The 18,775-nt window shown below is 34.7% G+C and overlaps 1 protein-coding gene across 5 annotated transcripts in view; it reads right to left on the bottom strand.

Moving 5' to 3' along the window:
• Positions 1-294: 294 nt before the first annotated feature.
• The window catches only part of LOC107678752 (centrosomal protein of 170 kDa protein B-like), a 35,798-nt gene continuing 17,317 nt past the window's right edge, over positions 295-18,775 (bottom strand). For 2 of the 5 annotated variants that reach the window (XM_016474127.1, XM_016474128.1), the window contains exons 7-19: positions 18,423-18,533; positions 13,741-14,208; positions 11,883-12,691; positions 10,386-10,553; positions 9,098-9,236; positions 7,501-9,015; positions 6,686-6,920; positions 4,565-4,691; positions 3,888-4,004; positions 3,719-3,807; positions 2,701-2,791; positions 1,621-1,672; positions 298-802 (exon numbers count right to left, since the gene is read on the bottom strand). In XM_016474127.1, coding sequence (XP_016329613.1) covers positions 639-802; positions 1,621-1,672; positions 2,701-2,791; positions 3,719-3,807; positions 3,888-4,004; positions 4,565-4,691; positions 6,686-6,920; positions 7,501-9,015; positions 9,098-9,236; positions 10,386-10,553; positions 11,883-12,691; positions 13,741-14,208; positions 18,423-18,533 — 4,085 coding nt within the window. In that variant the 3' untranslated portion in view covers positions 298-638. Of the gene's footprint in view, positions 803-1,562; positions 1,673-2,700; positions 2,792-3,718; positions 3,808-3,887; positions 4,005-4,564; positions 4,692-6,685; positions 6,921-7,500; positions 9,016-9,097; positions 9,237-10,385; positions 10,554-11,882; positions 12,692-13,740; positions 14,209-18,422; positions 18,534-18,775 lie in introns of all 5 variants that reach the window. The other 3 variants (XM_016474131.1, XM_016474130.1, XR_001632965.1) reach the window with 3 other exon arrangements.

The following is an 18,775-nucleotide window of genomic DNA, read 5'->3' as shown; positions in this document are numbered from 1 at the left end:
TTTCAGTTCATTTTCATTTTATTTATTTATTTTATTTAAAGTAACAAGTTTTTTTTTTTTTTGGTTGTCGTTTTAGTCATTTTATTTCAGTTATTTTTTTATATTCATTATATATTTTTGTTTCAGTTTTATTTCAATTTCAGTTCATTTTCATTTTATTTGTTAATTTTATTTAAAGTAACTTTTTTTTTTGGGGTTGTCATGAGTTTATGATATTAAACTCAAATCAGAAATAAAAAAAAAAATTATTATATATATAACCTAAATGTGCATCTCAGCAGGGACTTTCACGTTGTTTGCAGTAAAAAGACAAAACAACAAAACTCATGCATTTTTAATTCTTTAATGATCTTTAACATACAAACACTCTGTCCAACAGAGACAAAGTGACTTAAATAATCATGTAAATTACTTAACCCTACATATCCATAACAACCATCAACAGAACAAAGATAAAGAAAATCAATAACAGTGTATTTACATTTAATGCCAGAATCTGCAGTTTCTCAAAGCCACAAGGTTTGTTTAGAGGAATATAAATGTGCAAATGTGTGTCAGAGCCAGCGATCGCTCTAGACGGGTTTGATTCGACTGAAATCATATCAAAGTGACTAGTGATGATTTCTGGGACAGGCTCGTCACACCAGTGAACTCTCTCGGTCTGTGCTCCTGAACATGCGCCGGCTGCTCGGCGTCGCTCCGCCGCCTCGATGGGACGCGCCTCTGGAACCACGGACCCCGGCGGAAGCAAGCGTGCGGCTGAGACGAGGGTTTCCTCGAGGATCGATGACAGTGTTGATGACTGAGAGAGACACGAGTGAGGTTCAATATCAGACAGACTGCACTCTCAGGAAAAAAAGGTACAAAAGCTGTCACTGGGGCGGTACCTTCTGTACCTTTTAGGTACTAATATGTGACCCTGGAGCACAAAAGCTGTTGCACCTCTGAGAACTTTTTAAGGTTTATTCTGTGTCACAGAGCTGTAAAAACGGTTTGCTCACCAAGTGAATGAATCGCGTTTGTGCCGAACTCTTATTACAAATCAAAAACAAACACTCTTCTTCCATCCATGAACGTTTCTCTCAGACTCTGAAACGTCTGTCATAGCAAATCAACACATACTGTTGTGAATAATTAAGCGAAGCGGCTTCTCATTGGATTAGAACACGCAGTCTCATGAATAATTTAATAGACACCGCGTCACAAATTGTGACGTCAACACGATGTAGATTCTAAACCCGGAAGATGAAAATAGCGCAAAAAAAAGCTTAAAATTAACCAGTTTTCTCCAACAGTTAAAATTATCGGATGCTAACGTTGTCTTCTATGATGTGCAACACAAAAACCCCTGCGAAAATCTTTAAAGCCTTTAAAGATGATTTTCTCAATATTTAGATTTTTTTGCACCCTCAGATTCCAGATTTTCAATCTCAGACAAGCTTTCAGATTGATAAAAAAATTGACCCTTATGACTGGTTTTGTGCTCCAGGTTCACATTTGGACTCTTTAGGTACAAAAGTGTGCCTTTTGAAAAGGTACCGCCCCAGTGACAGCTTTTGTACCTTTTTTCCTGAGAGTGTGTGACCCGGTAAGAGAGGAGGAACGTTTGGATCTACTGACCTTCCAGCTGTTTCTGGACTCTTCGCAGCTCTCGGAGAATTGATGCAATTTCCTACAAGACGAGCAAAACGGTTTAATTGATTTAAAACCACCGAGTGTTAAAAATCTTTAGAGATGAACCACGGTTAACTAAAAATAGAACCATAAAAAAAAAAAAGGTTTTCATTACTTGAAATAAAAGAAACATTAAGTGAATTAAAATAAATTCACTTATTTTATTTCAGCCCATTTTATTTCTCATTTGTGCTTAGTTTAACTTGAAGCAGGATTATTATATTTAACTAAAACTACAAAACCATAAAACCCTAAAAATTCTTTACTTGACATAAAATGATCTATTATTAAAATATAATATAAAAAAACAACAACACACACACACATATATATATTATATATACACACAGTATTTTTTTTATATTGTATATAAATAGATATAGATATAAATGAAAACAGAACATGTAAAAATAAAAACTGTTTCAAAATATTAATAAAAACTATAATAGCATCTCAACGACACTAAAATAGCACTGACTTTATGTACTAAAATAACAAACTGAATGAAAAATTTATATAAATTATATATATATATATATATATATTTATAAAAAAATTAAAACTAATGTCAAAAGCAACAAAATTAGCAAAACCTTAACTAAAATTGAGTTGCAACTGGTTCAATGAAACTGAGATTTTATTAGACTTATATATGTCTGTAAACACATTTTTATAAAAAAATGAAAAACAATTAAAAAAAATGACAAACACAACAAAACTAGTAAAACTAACTAAAATTAAAATGAGAACATAAAATATAAAAATTAAATAATTCAAAATATTAATAAAAAATATAATAGTATATCAATGATACTAAAATAACACTGATATGAACCATGATCATTTACGGCTTCTCTAATACAGCCCCGAATTAAAAAATACAAATCAAACTGTTTTATAATTTATAACTTCATTCAACATTACAAATGGTTCAATGAAGTTCAGATTTTATAAAAAAATAAAATAAAATAAATACAGAGCACTCAGTAACATTTTATTTAAGGAAGAAAAAAAAAAGACACACACCTTGTTTGATGTTTTTGGTGGAGAATCATCAGCCTCATTGATTTTCGCTTCAATTTCTCCCAAAACATCCATTTTATTATGAAACAAAGCCCTGAAAGAATATATACGAGAATGAAACCTGTACATTACATTACAGTAATAATAATAATAATAATCTTTATTTATATATTGTGCCTTCTCAAACCACTTACACAGAAAAATAAAAGAAAAACAATACAGCATATGAACATATGTATCAAAATATGTAAGTACAAATGTGACCCTGGAGCACATATTTGTAGCAATAGCCAACAATACATTGTATGGGTCAAAATTATTGATTTTTCTTTTATGCCAAAAATCATAAGGATATTAAGTAAAGATCATGTTACATGAAGATATTTAGTAAATTTCCTACCGTAAATATAATGAAACAAATGAAACAAAGCCCTGAAAGAATATATACGAGAATGAAACCTGTACATTACATTACAGTAATAATAATAATAATAATAATAATCTTTATTTATATATTGTGCCTTCTCAAACCACTTACATAGAAAAATAAAAGAAAAACAATACAGCATATGAACATATGTATCAAAATATGTAAGTACAAATGTGACCCTGGAGCACATATTTGTAGCAATAGCCAACAATACATTGTATGGGTCAAAATTATTGATTTTTCTTTTATGCCAAAAATCATAAGGATATTAAGTAAAGATCATGTTACATGAAGATATTTAGTAAATTTCCTACCGTAAATATATAAAAACTTAATTTTTGATTAGTAATATGCATTGCTAAGGACTTAATTTGAACAACTTTAAAGATGATTTTTTTCAATAGATTTTTTTGCACCCTCAGATTCCAGATTTTCAAATATTGTGCTATCCTAACAAACCATACATCAATGGAAAGCTTATTTATTCAGCTTTCAGATGATGTATACATCTCAATTTAAAAAAAATTGACCCTTATGACTGGTTTTGTGGTCCATATGAAAAGCATCTTGTGAAAAGCAAACGAGTCTTACTTGATTTTCTCCGTCAGTTGCTCTGTGTTTTCACGGATGGCGAGAGACAGTTGGGACACTGGATTCAGCATCATATTGTTCAGTGTAAGCTGACAGAAGAAGAATGAGATGTACAGCTCAAATACAAAGTTAAAACTCCTGACGTTACACTGAAGAGAAGCTCTGCTACCTCGTCTGGTCTCATGCTCTGTCGATTACTAACGATCTGCTCGGACTCATCAGCCGGCGCCGCAGCAGGAGATTCCTTCTGGAAATTCAGACTGGCTTCGGGAATCTGGTGCCGCAACTGAAAGAGCATGAAAACAACAGCGTACTTAATATTCAGCAGCACAACTGTTTCAGAAATGTTTCTTGAGCAGCAAATCAGCATGTTAGAATGATTTCTGAAGGATCATGTCACACACGCTATGCTTCTAAAAACAATGACCGCATTTATCGTGTTACGTCTGCTCTCTCTGAAGCGCAAGTCATTTATTACATATGAAAATGATTATATTCAGTGGCTTCTCCTAGTTTTCTTAAGAGATATTTAGTTCCAGTTTATCAGGAAGTGACGATTTTGTTCTCTTTGACTCGTTGGATGTAAACGGTGCTTTATTCGCAAATGCTTTATGCGATATTCCAGTTTTGCGCTCAAGTTAAATTCGCATCTTTGGATGGAAACAGTTACTGAAGACTGGAGTAATGATGCTGAAAATTCAGCTTTGATCACAGGAATAAATTACAGTTTAACAGATATTCACAATGAAAACAGCTATTTTGAATAGTAATAATATTTCAGTTTTTACTGTATTTTTGATCAAATAAATGCCGCCCTGTTGAACGTAGAAACATTATGAACGGTACCTCTTCATGGCTAGATATGGCTGGTCCCGTCTTGTCTGTTGAAGCACTCTGAGCTTCTGTGTCTCCAGCAACATCATGAATCTCTTGGGCCAGAATAGCCAAATCTTTGGCCAAGTCTTGACTCAATCTAACAAAGAATATGCATTAAAAAAAAAAGACAATGCATTACAAGTTTTTTTTAAATTGAGTAAAGTACCGCAATCCTGCTTGAATTAAAACCATAAGAACCACAAGAATCATAAGAAGTTACTTTTGCAATTATGTAACTTATTTACTGAGAAACAGAACTGGAAGCTTCTCCTTTCTGCATGATTATTATACCTAGTGCTATAGCTCTGGAAGAGAGAGTCTGAGCCAGCTGAACGAGATTTGAAGTCAATCGAAATGTGGTAAAAAAGTAACATTCGCCAACTATTATTTAAATAAAATTGGAATAAAATGGATTGCTGATTTTATAAGTGTGTCATTCTGGTATAGGCCTGAAATGATTAGTCGACAAATATATTTTGGTCTCTTATGACCTAATGTAAGGGCCTGCAGTAACACGGTTTGACCAGGGTGGCGCTGTCGCGCAAGACTAATTCAGCCCTCCCAGATGCAATTCAACAGAAGAAGACACAGAGCTCATGAGAATTTATGAGTTTTACAAAACTACAAACAAAAAAAGCTGCCATGTGTAAAGACCCCAATATACTCACGGCGAAGTTCATTTTCGCTCTTCGCTTAGGGGTAAAAAGATGTTTGAAATACCTGAGCAGCAGTCTACTGTTAGCGAACATCCCGACGCTGCTCTGAGTGATGTTTAGATGAATGTGTAAATATGTGCTGCGCGCTTTCCTCTCAATAACGAAATAAACACAGCAAAAATGACAGCAGTGAGAAAACAGCAGTTAAGAAAGCATCTGATAATAGCAATGTGGATAAGTTTGCACCAACTCTGCAATTCTCAGTCACGTCACGTCAATTTACATAGCACTTACAATAGAATACAATAGATCGCTACATTCAGCTTTATAGTATTAAACATAAAAAACAGTATCAGTGTCACTTTCAATTAAAATTAATTGACATTCTGTTATTAAGCAGCTCTCCAGTGTGGAGCTAGCTAATGTTAAATATTATTAGTGAATGTAAAAAACCCCAAAATATATTGTTACATTACAGTGATAGTTTGATTTGCACTGATTACAGCTTGATCCAGCTCAGGACAGTTTTGAGTATCATAACACTATAAGGTATTTTAATAGATAATGCCGTTGAATAAAAAAAAAATAAAAAAAAAAGTTTATCCGAAAATAAAACACCTTATTAATTACCTTAATTTTAATTACATCTTATTAATTACCTTAACAAAAGGAAATGTTAGGCAGAATGATGCATCAGTCATTTAATTTTTCATATATCTATCTAAATGATGAATGAGAATGTCTCTTTGTCTGTCATCTAATTTTGTGTGCCAAATATAATTATTTATATTGCAAAGAAAATTTGTAACTGTAATAGTAATATAACTGTTTGACATTTTCAAAAGCTGAAGTGATTACCTTGTTTTATGTATTAGTTAGAATATGTATAACTTAATATTTTAACAATGCAAAAGCTCATTGATCAAAGCCTACCGATTAATTGCGAAACAATCGCAGATTAGTTGATTCATCGTCAAAATAATTGTCGATAAGTGGTTGGAACAGTTGATTAAGCATTGAAATAATCGTCAATTAATCATGGAAACAATCGTCGTTTAATCAATTAATCGTTTAAACAATCGTCGATAAGTCATCGGAACAATAGCTGATTAGTCGACTAATCGGCAAAAATAATCGGCAATTAATCGACGAACCAATCGCCGGCCAGTCAATCAATCGTTTAAACAATCGTCGATAAGTCATTGGAACAATAGCTGAGTAGCCGAGTAATCGCCAAAAATAATCGACAATTAATCGCCGGCCAGTCAATTAATCGTTGAAACAGTCGTCGATTAGTCACTTAATCATTGAAACACAATTGCCGATTAGTCGATTAACCATTGGAACGATCGTCGATTAGTCGTTCTAATAATCATTCGAGTAATCGATTATCTAAATAATCTGTCGTTGCAGTCCTATCCTGGTGTTTCCCCACCTGGCGATCTCAGCGCTATGAGACGTCCAGTTCTGGAAGGCGTCGCTCTCGTGTCCTTCCCCCTCGGAGTCTCTCGAGCGGGGCACGGCTCGCACCGGACCTGCCGGATGGATTCTGGGGTTCTGCTGGGATCCTGAATGATGGGAGCGTTTGTGTTTAGGGGTGCTATGGTTTGACTCATACTCGTCCTCCGAGGTGGAGGCGTAGTCTGAACCCTTCTGACGCCTCCTGGAGCCTTGGCCCAGGAAATTGGGAATGAGGAGTGTTTGGTACACCATGCCATCAGAGGATGGGAGAGAAACCAAAATAAAAAAAGCAAGAGGAGAAAGAGACAGAGAGATGTGAGAAGACACCCGAAAAACCAAAAACCACTTCCCATTCATCAATGGGGTTCAACTGCCCAAAAGAACTGTTAATCCCGTTGCTATAAATTACCTTGATTTTCACAATATGCCTGTTAAGTTTTTAGTATGGTAACCTGGTTATCTGCAACTTCAAACGTTAGTAAAATTGGAGACTAATTACATGGTCTTGTTAGTTGAAAATGGTCATTGGCCCAGTTGTTGCTTAACAAACAAATGCACACAAATCAAGTCAATGACCGCTGGAAGGGTCATTCAGAGACAGTGAAAGAACTTGATTTTAGATCAGAAACGTCTTGTACTTTTGTTGTTTTGGAAGCTCATCACTCTGATAAATGGATGCAAAACCAAAATAGCCATCTTGGAAACGTTTGCCTAACATTTGACCAACCTTCTGCAAATCTTACAATGAAACAAGCGAACAGAAAACCCTTTCGGCAGCATGATACTCACTGGCAGTGCTACTGGCGTATTTGGCACTGCTTGAGCGTCCGCGGATGATCGGCTGTCTGTTCATGGCATTGGAAACCTTCCGCAGAAGAGCCTTGGGATCCGGCACTGAAGCTTTCCGCACAGAGTTGCCTGACTCGGTGCTGCGGATTGAAAAGCCCGTCCGGCTCGTGGAAGACTCTGTATCACTGGGTGTGTTAAAGGAGCCCGTCCTTTTCCTAGGTAGAGCCAAAATGTCCAATCGAGAAAGCTTCTTGCTCTCCTGAGCGCCTCGACCGTTTGCCGAGGGGTTGACATCGGAGTTTTGAGACATCCGATCGGTTTCAGTGCCTTCATTGTCGGAGGCTTCACCCAAACGGGCACGGCGAAGCATCGAAGCCCTTGTCGGTCTCGGAGCGGAGAGGCTATTGGAGCGAGCTAGAGCATTGTGTAATATGGATTTGCTCGTACCTTCCTTCTGAAGAGGAATAGTGTACTTTTTGTAAGGTAGTGAACTTGATTCTTGGTCGGAGACGGCTTCTGGCCAGTGCCGTGTGGTGGGACTTTGAAGATCAGCCCCAAAGTCGAGAGAACTAAGGTTACGACGGAGCAGAAAACGCTTGCCTGGATCTGCCTTGCCATCGCTGTCCTTTATCCCGGATTGGCTCTTCTCAGACGATGGATCATCAGAGGTCTTAGGTTCTCTGGAACCTCTTAAGAGTCCTCTGAGGACCACTGGCTTCCTAGGAACGGAAACGGAAGCGTTTTTCCCGCTGATTGTACTAGAAGTGTCCGATTCTCCCGAAAAGGAGTCCCCCAGATGGGAGCGACCGTTATTGTCTTGCTGCTGCTGCTGCTCCAGGAGCTTGGCTTCCAGAGATGCTAGAACGTCCTCAGTGTCTTTGAGGTAGGATTGAGTGTCTTGATTGCTTACACCTTTAAAAGCATCTTTGCTAGAGGGTTGACTAGATATCTGGGGCAATCTGGAAAAGTGGATGTTGTCGCTGGCCCTTTCTTTGGTATAACTTTCCTGTCTAACAATGGACACTGAATTGTCTCCACCAAGAGAGTCATCTGATTGATCAATGTTGGGTGGAGAACAGTTGCTCTTGCTAAGCTTGCCATGTTGTCGTGTTAACGTTGCGGTGGAGAGCTTGGTAGGTGAATCCTGGTCTTTTGCCTCTTCTTGACTGGTCTTCGTAGACCGGTTCCATGTCTTCTGGGTTGTATCAGGAGTCTTCCTGCATTGCTCAACCACAGAGCCATCATCAGACTTGCTGGCATCACTCAGGCTGTCCGGATCCAGATCATCTTGGACGCTCAGTATCTGTGGATCCCACTTTTGCTTCTGAACTTGCGAACTCTTCTCCACACCGGACAGATAAGAGTCCGGCTGGATGTGTATCGTAGGCGGTGGCGTCTCGATCTTTTCCTTTGAAGGAACCGGAGGCAGAACTCGTCTTGATCTGCTGCTCTGGCCTGTTTCGGAGTAGTCAGACCTTCGGTTAAGCATAACATGTTGGATGATCCTTTCACCAGCTTAAAAAAAAACAGGATAAATGAAATGCGCTAGAAAAGACAAAAGTCAAGAAAACTACTGAACCAAGCAAAGTATCCATACCTCCGGTGGAAAGATCAACCTGTGTTGGGATATCAAACAGTCCTGAAGCAGGACCAGAGTCTGAATAGGTGTCAGCCAAACTGGCCCAACTAGAAACCCACCTAGTGCCTCCGGGCATTAATGTTGTCATCGACTGCATCTGTAGAAAAGAGGAAACCGACTAATTAAATGCAAACACTTACTACATCATAGCACTTTAAAATGGTAACCCAGTCATGTCGAGATATTTTCACTTTATCTGTAAAGTAAGTTTATCTTTTAAGTCAAATTTGCCTTGAATAATCCTTCTAGTGCTCAGAACTGCTAATGTGAAAATATTAGTGAAAATATCAATTGAAATCCTTTTAGAAACACCTAATCGAATAATTAAAAAAAGATATATTTTTAATTATTTTAAATTTCTTTTATTTAAAAAAATTACATTTTTAATTTTTTTCTTTATTTCTTACCTTTCACATTTTATAAAATTATTTTATGTAAAACAAGGTGTATGAAATATGCTATATAAATAAACTTGCCTTGCGTATCGTATATTTTTAAGTAAACTTCACTTAAAGTAAACAAAATACAGAAATGTTAAAAATAAACATTGTAAATATCTGAATTAATATTGTTCAAATATTTATTAATACTCTCATAATGTTCAATCTGTTAAAAAATAATTTGCAATTAGTGTTATCTTCAGCTATTTGAAATAATTAGCACAAAGTGAAATTTCATATTTAATTAAATTTTTTATTATATTTAAATTATTTCTATTCCTCATTTTTAATACATCTTTTTAGTAAACTTGTTAGGCTTGATTGTATGCTCTCTGTCTGTTAAATAAAAGCATATGAATGTGAAAGACCAATAAAAATATAATTAAAATAACAATAACAACAACAACAAAAACAATAATAATAATAATTATTATTAATGTTATATAACATTTTTATTGGTCCTTGACATTATTTACTGTCTGAATGTTCCAGAAACCTTATTAAACATTAAATATATTATCAAATATTGATTACATAGATACTCAAGTTGTAAATGCAAAGAAAATCTCATTATATACCAAATGAAAATATCTCAACCATAAAAAGAGATCAGGCTCTTCAATGATTCAAATCACCCATCCATAATAATCCAAAAGCAGGAAAGAGCCAAAAGAAATCAAGCCATCAAAACAGCTTTGAGAAGTTCCCAAAGAAAGATCCAAATCACACTGAAAAATGCTTAGATTGTGGTGATTGAGTAAATGACAGATAGATCTACTGATGCCCATGATCCGGAGTGAGTTTACCTGTATAGGACCCTTGGTTGTGTCACTAAGGTCTGTTGAGTATAGACCCAATTTTGGGCCTGAGCTATTCTCACTGAGTAGAAGACTATCGTGACCCTCAGTGTCACCAACTATAGGCTTAACTGTTGCTGCTGCTGAGGTTTGGCTGTTGTCGCCAACACCAAACACCTGTTAATGATAAAGCATGCATGAATATGTTTGTTCCCAACTGACTGGAACTCCTTGACTCTTGAATGGATGAATTATTCAAAACTAGTGGTCAACGGATATGGATTTTTTGAAAGGCGATGCCGATATTTAGCCAATATTTATATTATATTTATAAGTAGTTGATGGCTGATATAAAGCCGATTTATATATCACAACATTTAATTCAAAGATAGTAAAAAAACATGCACAACAATTGCTGAAATTAAATCTATATTTATTTTACATAATAATTTACTAAATTATATCATTTGAAAATGAATAAATATAAAACAAATTATCTGTAAAATCATTAATATTTAATTACATGGCAGAATAACTCTCCTGTCAGCATTCAATTAAGGTCTAAATAAAAGTCCCCTGCTTGTCAAAATATAAATCCCGCTTCCGACATATCAGCCAAACAGAAAATAAATTTAATGGCTGATGCCGATATATATATATATATATATATATATAAATAAATAAATAAAAGTCAAATATCGGCCAAAATATTGATTAACCACTATTCAAAACACACTTGAAATGTCATAAAATATTAGTGTAAGGGTTTACAGTGCATATCAGCCAAACGGAAAAAAAGAATGGCCAATGGATGCCAATATTAAAAAATGCCAAATATCGGCCGATATATCAGTCGACCAATATTCAAAACACGCTTGAAATGTAATAAAACACTAGCATTAGGGTTTAAAGTGATATCAGCCACACAGAAAAAATAATCAATGGCCGATGGCAATAATTATAAAATGCCAAATATCAGCCGATATATTGGTCGAACACCATTCAAAACACTTCAAATGTGTTAAAAAAACTAGTGTAAGGGTTTACAGTGCATATTAGCCAAACAGAGAAAAATTAATGGCTGATGCCGAGATTTAAAAAATGCTAAATATTGGCCGGAATATTGATAAACCACTATTCAAAACGTACTTGCAATGTGAGAAAATACTAGTGTTAGGGTTTACAGTGCATATCAGCCAAACAGAAAATAAAGAACGGCCAACGGATGTCAATATAAAAAAAAAAAGCCAAATATCGGCCGATATATCGGTCGACCACTATTCAAAACACGCTTGAAATGTGATAAAACACTAGCGTTAGGGTTTACAGTGCCAATCAGCCAAATAACAGCCGATATATCGGTCAACCACTATTCAAAGTGAACTTGAATCGTGATAAAAAACAAGGGGGGGCGACTGAAATAATCTGAACAGAACTGAAACAATGCTTTCTAATAACACAATGTGTTCGTGGTCTCTTTAGCTACTTGAATCTGATGTCAAGTACCTGATCAATCAAGCTCCGTGCCTCCACAACCTCTTTGTCTGGACTTTCAGCTTCAATGGTGTAGGTACCTGCATCACTTAAACTGTCATCCTCTTCCTGCTGCTTGGGAACCAACGTTTTGGCCTCTGTACAGTTGTCTTTCTTGGGTGCAGAGGGAGATCTGATTGTCTGATTCACTGCATGAGACGTAGTAGGAAAACTCTGATGTGTCACAGAGGATCCAGCATTAGAAGATGGGGTCTTCACCCAAGTCGAGTTCGCGTCCCATGTGGGAGCATGACTGGGTTTCGACACCCTAAGCAACTCCGCAGCAAAGTCCTGCGATAATTTGGACCTCCGGCCGACGCTGCCGAAAGTTTTAGACGCAGAGCGGGAGCTGAAGTCAGACATGCTCATACGGATTTCGGTCTTCTCCCGTCTGAGGGATCCGGCCCGCTGAGGACCATCTGAACCTTTGAGGGGAATCGTGAACTGCTGTGTGGGTGGATTATTTCCGGATGATGTTAACCGTTCTCCACCTTTCCGTTTGTCTAATTTGCTTTTTAGAGCAGACTGGAAGTCGGGAGAAGACATGTTATTGGTGAACGACTGCGAGCGCTTTTTCCGTTGAGTATCGTCAAAGATCTCGATCACAAAAGTTTGCTTGGGATCCGGTTTGCCTTGGCTCTTTGAATCTGGTGTGTAGTTATTTGGGTAATCTTCTCCATCCGGATGCTGACTGATCTTTTGTGATACAGAGTGGGACATTGACTGAACCATTTGCGTTTCTTCCGGTTCTTCAAAATCAGGGTCTTCAAGATGGTGTGCATCTAGAAATAACAGGTCAGTTACAGATCAACATTTAACCTCCAGATATATCTGAAAACTGTTTTCATCTAGAAACACAAGCTCACAGAGTTTAAACCATGAGACCAGAAATAATAATTATTATATCAGCAAAACATCCCACCAGGGATATTATTGTTAACTAAAACTAAAACCAAAACCATAAAAAAAAAAACATTAATTGAAATAAAATTAACGTTAACTGAAAAAACTTAGTTTAATCTGAAGTACTAAAATTGAACTAAAAATGAAAACTATATAAATAAATTTTTTTTTAAATAAAAATATAAAAAATTAATTAAAAATCATTAAAAATATAACGAAAATGAAAAATACAAAATAAAAAAGTTCATTATTTTTTATTTTTCCATGTTAATTTAATTTTAAAGTTTTAGGTTTTTTTTGTCATTTTTATTAAAGAAAAACAACAAAATTACTAAAGCTTTAAAATGAAAACAGAATTTTAAATTATAAATTCTTAAATGTAAAAATTAAGTATATTAATAAAACTAAAATGAAAATGGGAAATAGAAAAAAAAATTAAGTGGTGTTATTGAACCAATAACTGTTATTTCTAAAGCTTTAGTAATTTTGTGGGGGATTTTTAGGCGGGAGTGGGGGGGCATATTAGAATGATTTCTGAAGGATCATGTGACTCTTTATACTGGAGTAATGATGCTGGAAATTCAGCTTTGCATCACAGAAATAAATTATATCCTAAAGGATATTAAAATAGAAACCATTAACATTTTGCAAGTTTTCTGTATTTTTGATCAAATAAATGCAGGCTTGATGAGCATAAGAGACTTCTTTAAAAAACATTACAAGTCTTACTGATCCCAAACTTTTGACCGGTAGTGTATCTACACAAAAGCTGCATTTTAAAGGAAAGCGTCTTCAAAAAAAGCTAAATTTCCAGAGTGCACAGAAGGCCAAAACACAGAGGGGAAAAAGCTGCATTTTCAGATTTATCCATATTATTTCTCAGATAGCCTCTCCAACTATTCAAAACTGATTTTCTGTTGTCTTTTACCTTTGAAGGTCTTGTTCAAGAGCTCATCTGACCCAGACTGCTCGTCTAGACTCCTCATCAAAGTGACGTCACTCTGAACCAACCAATCAGCCACTTTGTTCTCCACCGACATCACCTCCGTGAGTCTGGCTATCGACTCCTTGCTGGGGTTCCTGCGCTGGCGGATGGAGAGCTTGCTGACGTGGTCCTTGATCTTCATCTTTCCAGGGGTTTGGTCGTCAAACTCGATGGTGAAGGAGGCGTGGCCCTGAACCACCGGAGGAGTGGCAGGGGGGTTGTGGTCCGTGTCTTTTGTGGGAATCTCTTGGACTTCCTGGGAAGCAGTTTTGGGCTTTGAATGGATCTCTTTTGTGGGGATCTCAAAGTAACTTGGTTCCTTGCGGTAAGAGTAACCGGGTTTGCCCTGGCCATCCTGAAGCTCATCTGGAGAAACGCTGAGATCACGTTTGGAACCATCCTTGTGGTTTTCTGTGAGAAGACATCAGCGGTAATGATTGTTAATCCTTGTGCGAACTTTTGGACATTTTTGTCCTTTTCAGTTTTTTTTTAATATATATATAATTTGCCTGTGTTATTGCCAACTGTATACATTTTGGGCACAGTTGTGTATTTTTATTGGAATTTTACTATTTCACCCTCATTTCCTTAAATCTATTTTGCACTAGATACACAAAATAGTTCCTCTCAGGACCTTAAGGACAAGAATGTCCCCATTGAATTTTTGTTAATAGGCTTTCATTCTGTTGCCAAGGCTTCAAAATTAAATTTTTTACCAGATGGATACTATGCATATTATAGAGCCAATTGGATAAATAATGCAGCTAAAATTGTGTGGGTGTGTTGGTATAGAGTGTGGTTTGTATGCGTGTCAAAAAAATTGTGTTTGCTTGTAATATTTGAGAGAGAAAAACTCTACTGTACTGCAAATCACAAATCCTACCACTGTGTGCACCAGTGGAGTTTTGCTGGCATCTAATGGGGAAAATCTGGTACTGCGCCCAAACAAAATCTTACTGAAAGCTCATTTTTTGAGATATCAACCTCAAATTTGGAACACAACTTGTTTAGATTTATGGCTTTGATTTTCTAGCAGGTTTAGAGTTCAACATGTTTCATAAAATATATATTTTATATAAAATATTGTTCATAACTCATTTTCATAAACCTCTATAACTTTTTTTTTTGTTTCACTTTTTAAACTTTTTTTACTTCAACAATAATCTGCCATGGGTCTTCTTTAAAATGAGACCAAACTTAAGTCTATGCTCCCAAGCTTCACATTTTTTTACATAGACATTTTTGTCCAATATGGACCTATATGTAACTTTTTTTAATTGACACACAAGGGTTAGTATAAACTAACAGTAATGGGAGAATTTCGACACTCTGAATCAATTTCTTCACAAAATGATTCACTGTTTGAATCACATGAAATACTGCATGTGTTTCAACGCAATGAAAATTCAGCCCAAACATCCTATCACCTTTTCCAGTGTTATTTAAGTATCTTTCATAGTTTTTATTAATGTTTTGAATTATTTTTTGGTAACACTTGAAGTCATTATATATAATCCATTATAAAATTATTTTTAATGCATTAATTATGCCTCATAATGCACATCATAATGCATGAGATCAATGCATATGATCTCATGAATATGTGTAAACCACATTTACATACAATATAATACTTATCTATTCATTGCACATTACACCTTTAGAAAGTATATTTCATTAAATAACATGACAAAATGTTTCAGATGCAACAAGAAATCTGCCAATATTATAATGCATTTTAACTTTGGTTAATATTATTTATGAAAATATATAATGCATTATTATGCACATTAGGAATACTTTTATGATGCATTATACATAAAGGCTTTAAGTAAAGTGTTACCTTATTTTTTATATTTTCCATTTTTATTTAAATTATTTAAATTTTGTTGTGTTTTTGTTGTTTGATTACATTTAAATTTTTTTTACTATGTCTATATTTTTATTTTTTTTATTCTTATTTTAGTACATCAGCTTAAACTAAACAAAAATAAGGTATGCCTTGGCAACAAGCTGAATTAAAATGTTTTTTTTCTCCCCCCATTTTACTGCAGTTTACATTTATTATGTTTTTTTTTTAATGTTTTTAGTTTTAGTTAATTAACAATAATAACCCTACCTTTTTCAAACCAATTGCAAATGTTTTCTTGAAAGTGCAATCTTCAAATACCATTAAATATGAAACGTCTGTAGAGATTGTATTCTTTTATTATTTTGTAGGACTTTGTTTTGTGTTTTATGGAAGGTTTGGCTAATCAGGCCAACTACTTAAGCAAGTAAAACTACTATAATACTTGATATAATGTCTAGATTTTAAAACTGATCCATGATCAGGTAAAAACAACGGGTTCATGGATTTACTGAAATTGCTCTTAGTGTCAAACCCCTGAAATTCTGATATGTTTTGAAACAGTTATGATGTAATGAAGCCTCATTTACTGAAATTGTACAATTTTGTCAGTTCGAAACACGCTCCAAACCACTGGGTGAAAAAAAAAAAAAAGATTTTCATAGGTTTTTGCACCGATCACTAATAAAAAAAAAATAAAATAAAATACTACAAATAAAAATTACAATTAAAATAAAAAATAAACTATACAAAAAATAAATGAATTAAAAATATATTTAATATTAGATGAAAAAAAAAAAGAAAAAAAAATATCACAAATAAAAATCATTACATAAATTAAATTCACAAAAATAAATAAAATGATCTGGTGATATTACTGTTCGAAACAAGATTCGCAAAGGTTTCCGAAGCTTCACAGAATCAGTATTTTCGAAAGCACTCATCACAACAAACTAAGACCGATAATAAAAATCACGTATATAAAAATAATAATAATTAAAAAAAGTGAGAATACTTATTTTAGTATTAAAGAAAAAAAATTACATTTAAAATGAAAAATAAAATATACAAAATTAAATTAAATAAATTTAAAATCAATTTAATATTAGTTGAATAAAAATCATAGAAATTAAAAAAAAAATTACAAAAACAAATAAAATGAATTGGGTTTCCGAAGCTTCACAGAATCAGTATTTTCCAAAGCACTCATCACTACAAACTAAGACCGATAATAAAAATCAAGTATATAAAAATAATTTTAAAAAATTATAAAATGTGAGAATACTTATTTTAGAATTAAAGAAAAAAACATTACATTTAAAATGAAAAATTAAATATACAAAATTCAATTAAAATTCAATTTAATATTAGTTGAATGAAAATCATACAAATAATAATAAAAAAAAAAAATCACAAAAACAATTAAATACATAAAATTAACTAGTGTCACTATTTTAATTTCGAAAGCACTCATCACTACAAACAAACTGCAAAGACAGATCAGAATGCGTCTTGAAGCAGGTGAGCGTGAGACATACAGAAGAGCTAATTAACTTATTACTTAAGATTACTTACCGCACTCCTGCTGCGAGAAAACCTTAGTAAGGTCAAGTATTTCAGGTCGATCTTACACCAGGTGTAACACGTGTAAAATTTCACTGGTGCATAAAACATCTTTCACTATAGGTGGCGTTATCGACACGATGCAACAGAAATACAAACCAATAAATCTCTTTCAATCTGAGGTTCAAAGCTGAGATTAACTTGGATGAGATTTATCGATTATCACAGCATGGCTGGTTAGTAAACGCCAAAGAGGAGACATTATAAGTAGGGATGTAACGATTCGCTCAACTCACGATCCGATTCACAATTTTTTTTAACAAAATGAGATTGAAGACAAATTATAAATTAAATGTGTCCTTTTATTTTTGCTTGGACAAAATGCTGCACGTTTGTTTGTAACGCTATAATAATATACTAATATAGCACTTGCATATTATTGCTCTTTTGTTGGTTTTGATTGCTTCTATTGTCTTCATTTGTAAGTCGCTTTGGATAAAAGCGTCTGCTACATCAGTGTTTCCCAACCGGGGTGCCGTCTGTCGAGAGCAGGGGTGCCGTGTAAAAAATCATTTTTTAATATTTTTAAATTGCTAAAATGTTCAAAAAAGCATCTATTATATAATATCCATTTCTGATGTCGCCAATAATTAGAGATGCACTGAAATTCCGGCTGCCGAAAATTCTCTAAATGAATCGCGATTTGTTTAGCATCTCAACTGATTTGAATCGTCACATATTTGAATCGATTTTCAACCGGCTCGCGGTTAATCATTACATCCCTAATTATAGAGTGTTTAACAATATCCACTAATAAAAGCATTGACATCTAGCCTAGATATTTATGCTAAACCGAAGCTGACTCCTGTTTGTGCTTAACAACGAAACGAAACACTAAACTAAGACTTCAAAACCACTGACATGGAACAAAAGTTTCTATGGTCACCCGTTAATCTGAAGAAGACTCTGAGACGTACTTAAGACTGGGGGGAAAATACAATGACCTTCTCATTGGACTAAGACGGCCGCTAATCCATCACGAGGCTGAAGTCTGATGCGTTTTAAAGCTCACGCCAGCGAGGAGTTTAGTACTGAATTCCTCAGGATCGCCCAACACAACAGGATTTTTCTGTTCTCAGCTCACACCAGCAGTTGCATTCCTATCCACACATTTAATACACTTTAAAAAGCATCTGGAAACTCATTTCCAGACCTGTATGATGTTCATGAAGGCTCGGATCACAGCGCTGAGCTTTATCTTCATCAGCCTCTCCCCACCACGACGGCTGACCGTACAGAGGAGTGGGTCTGGACACAGACGGATCTGACATGAGACGAGGGAAAAGAAAGTTTGATGAAACCAACAACTTCTGCCATTAATGTTGATCAAATCCCAGAAGACACTTTCCATTAATAATAGTACAAATAATGACACCATTTCTAAAATAAATAAATAAATATTATTATTATTATTAAAAATAATAATTAAAAAAATTTAAACGTAATGCTAAATAAACAAATAAATAAAAATAAATCAATAAAAATTAACTGGTGAGATTACCTATT

The sequence above is a fragment of the Sinocyclocheilus anshuiensis genome, unplaced genomic scaffold (genome assembly GCF_001515605.1).
Source record: "Sinocyclocheilus anshuiensis isolate Anshui unplaced genomic scaffold, SAMN03320099.WGS_v1.1 scaffold208, whole genome shotgun sequence".
NCBI classification, from domain to species: domain Eukaryota; kingdom Metazoa; phylum Chordata; class Actinopteri; order Cypriniformes; family Cyprinidae; genus Sinocyclocheilus; species Sinocyclocheilus anshuiensis.
The sequence above is the reverse complement of the archived record's forward strand: the minus strand, read 5'-3'. Positions and strand labels throughout refer to the sequence as shown.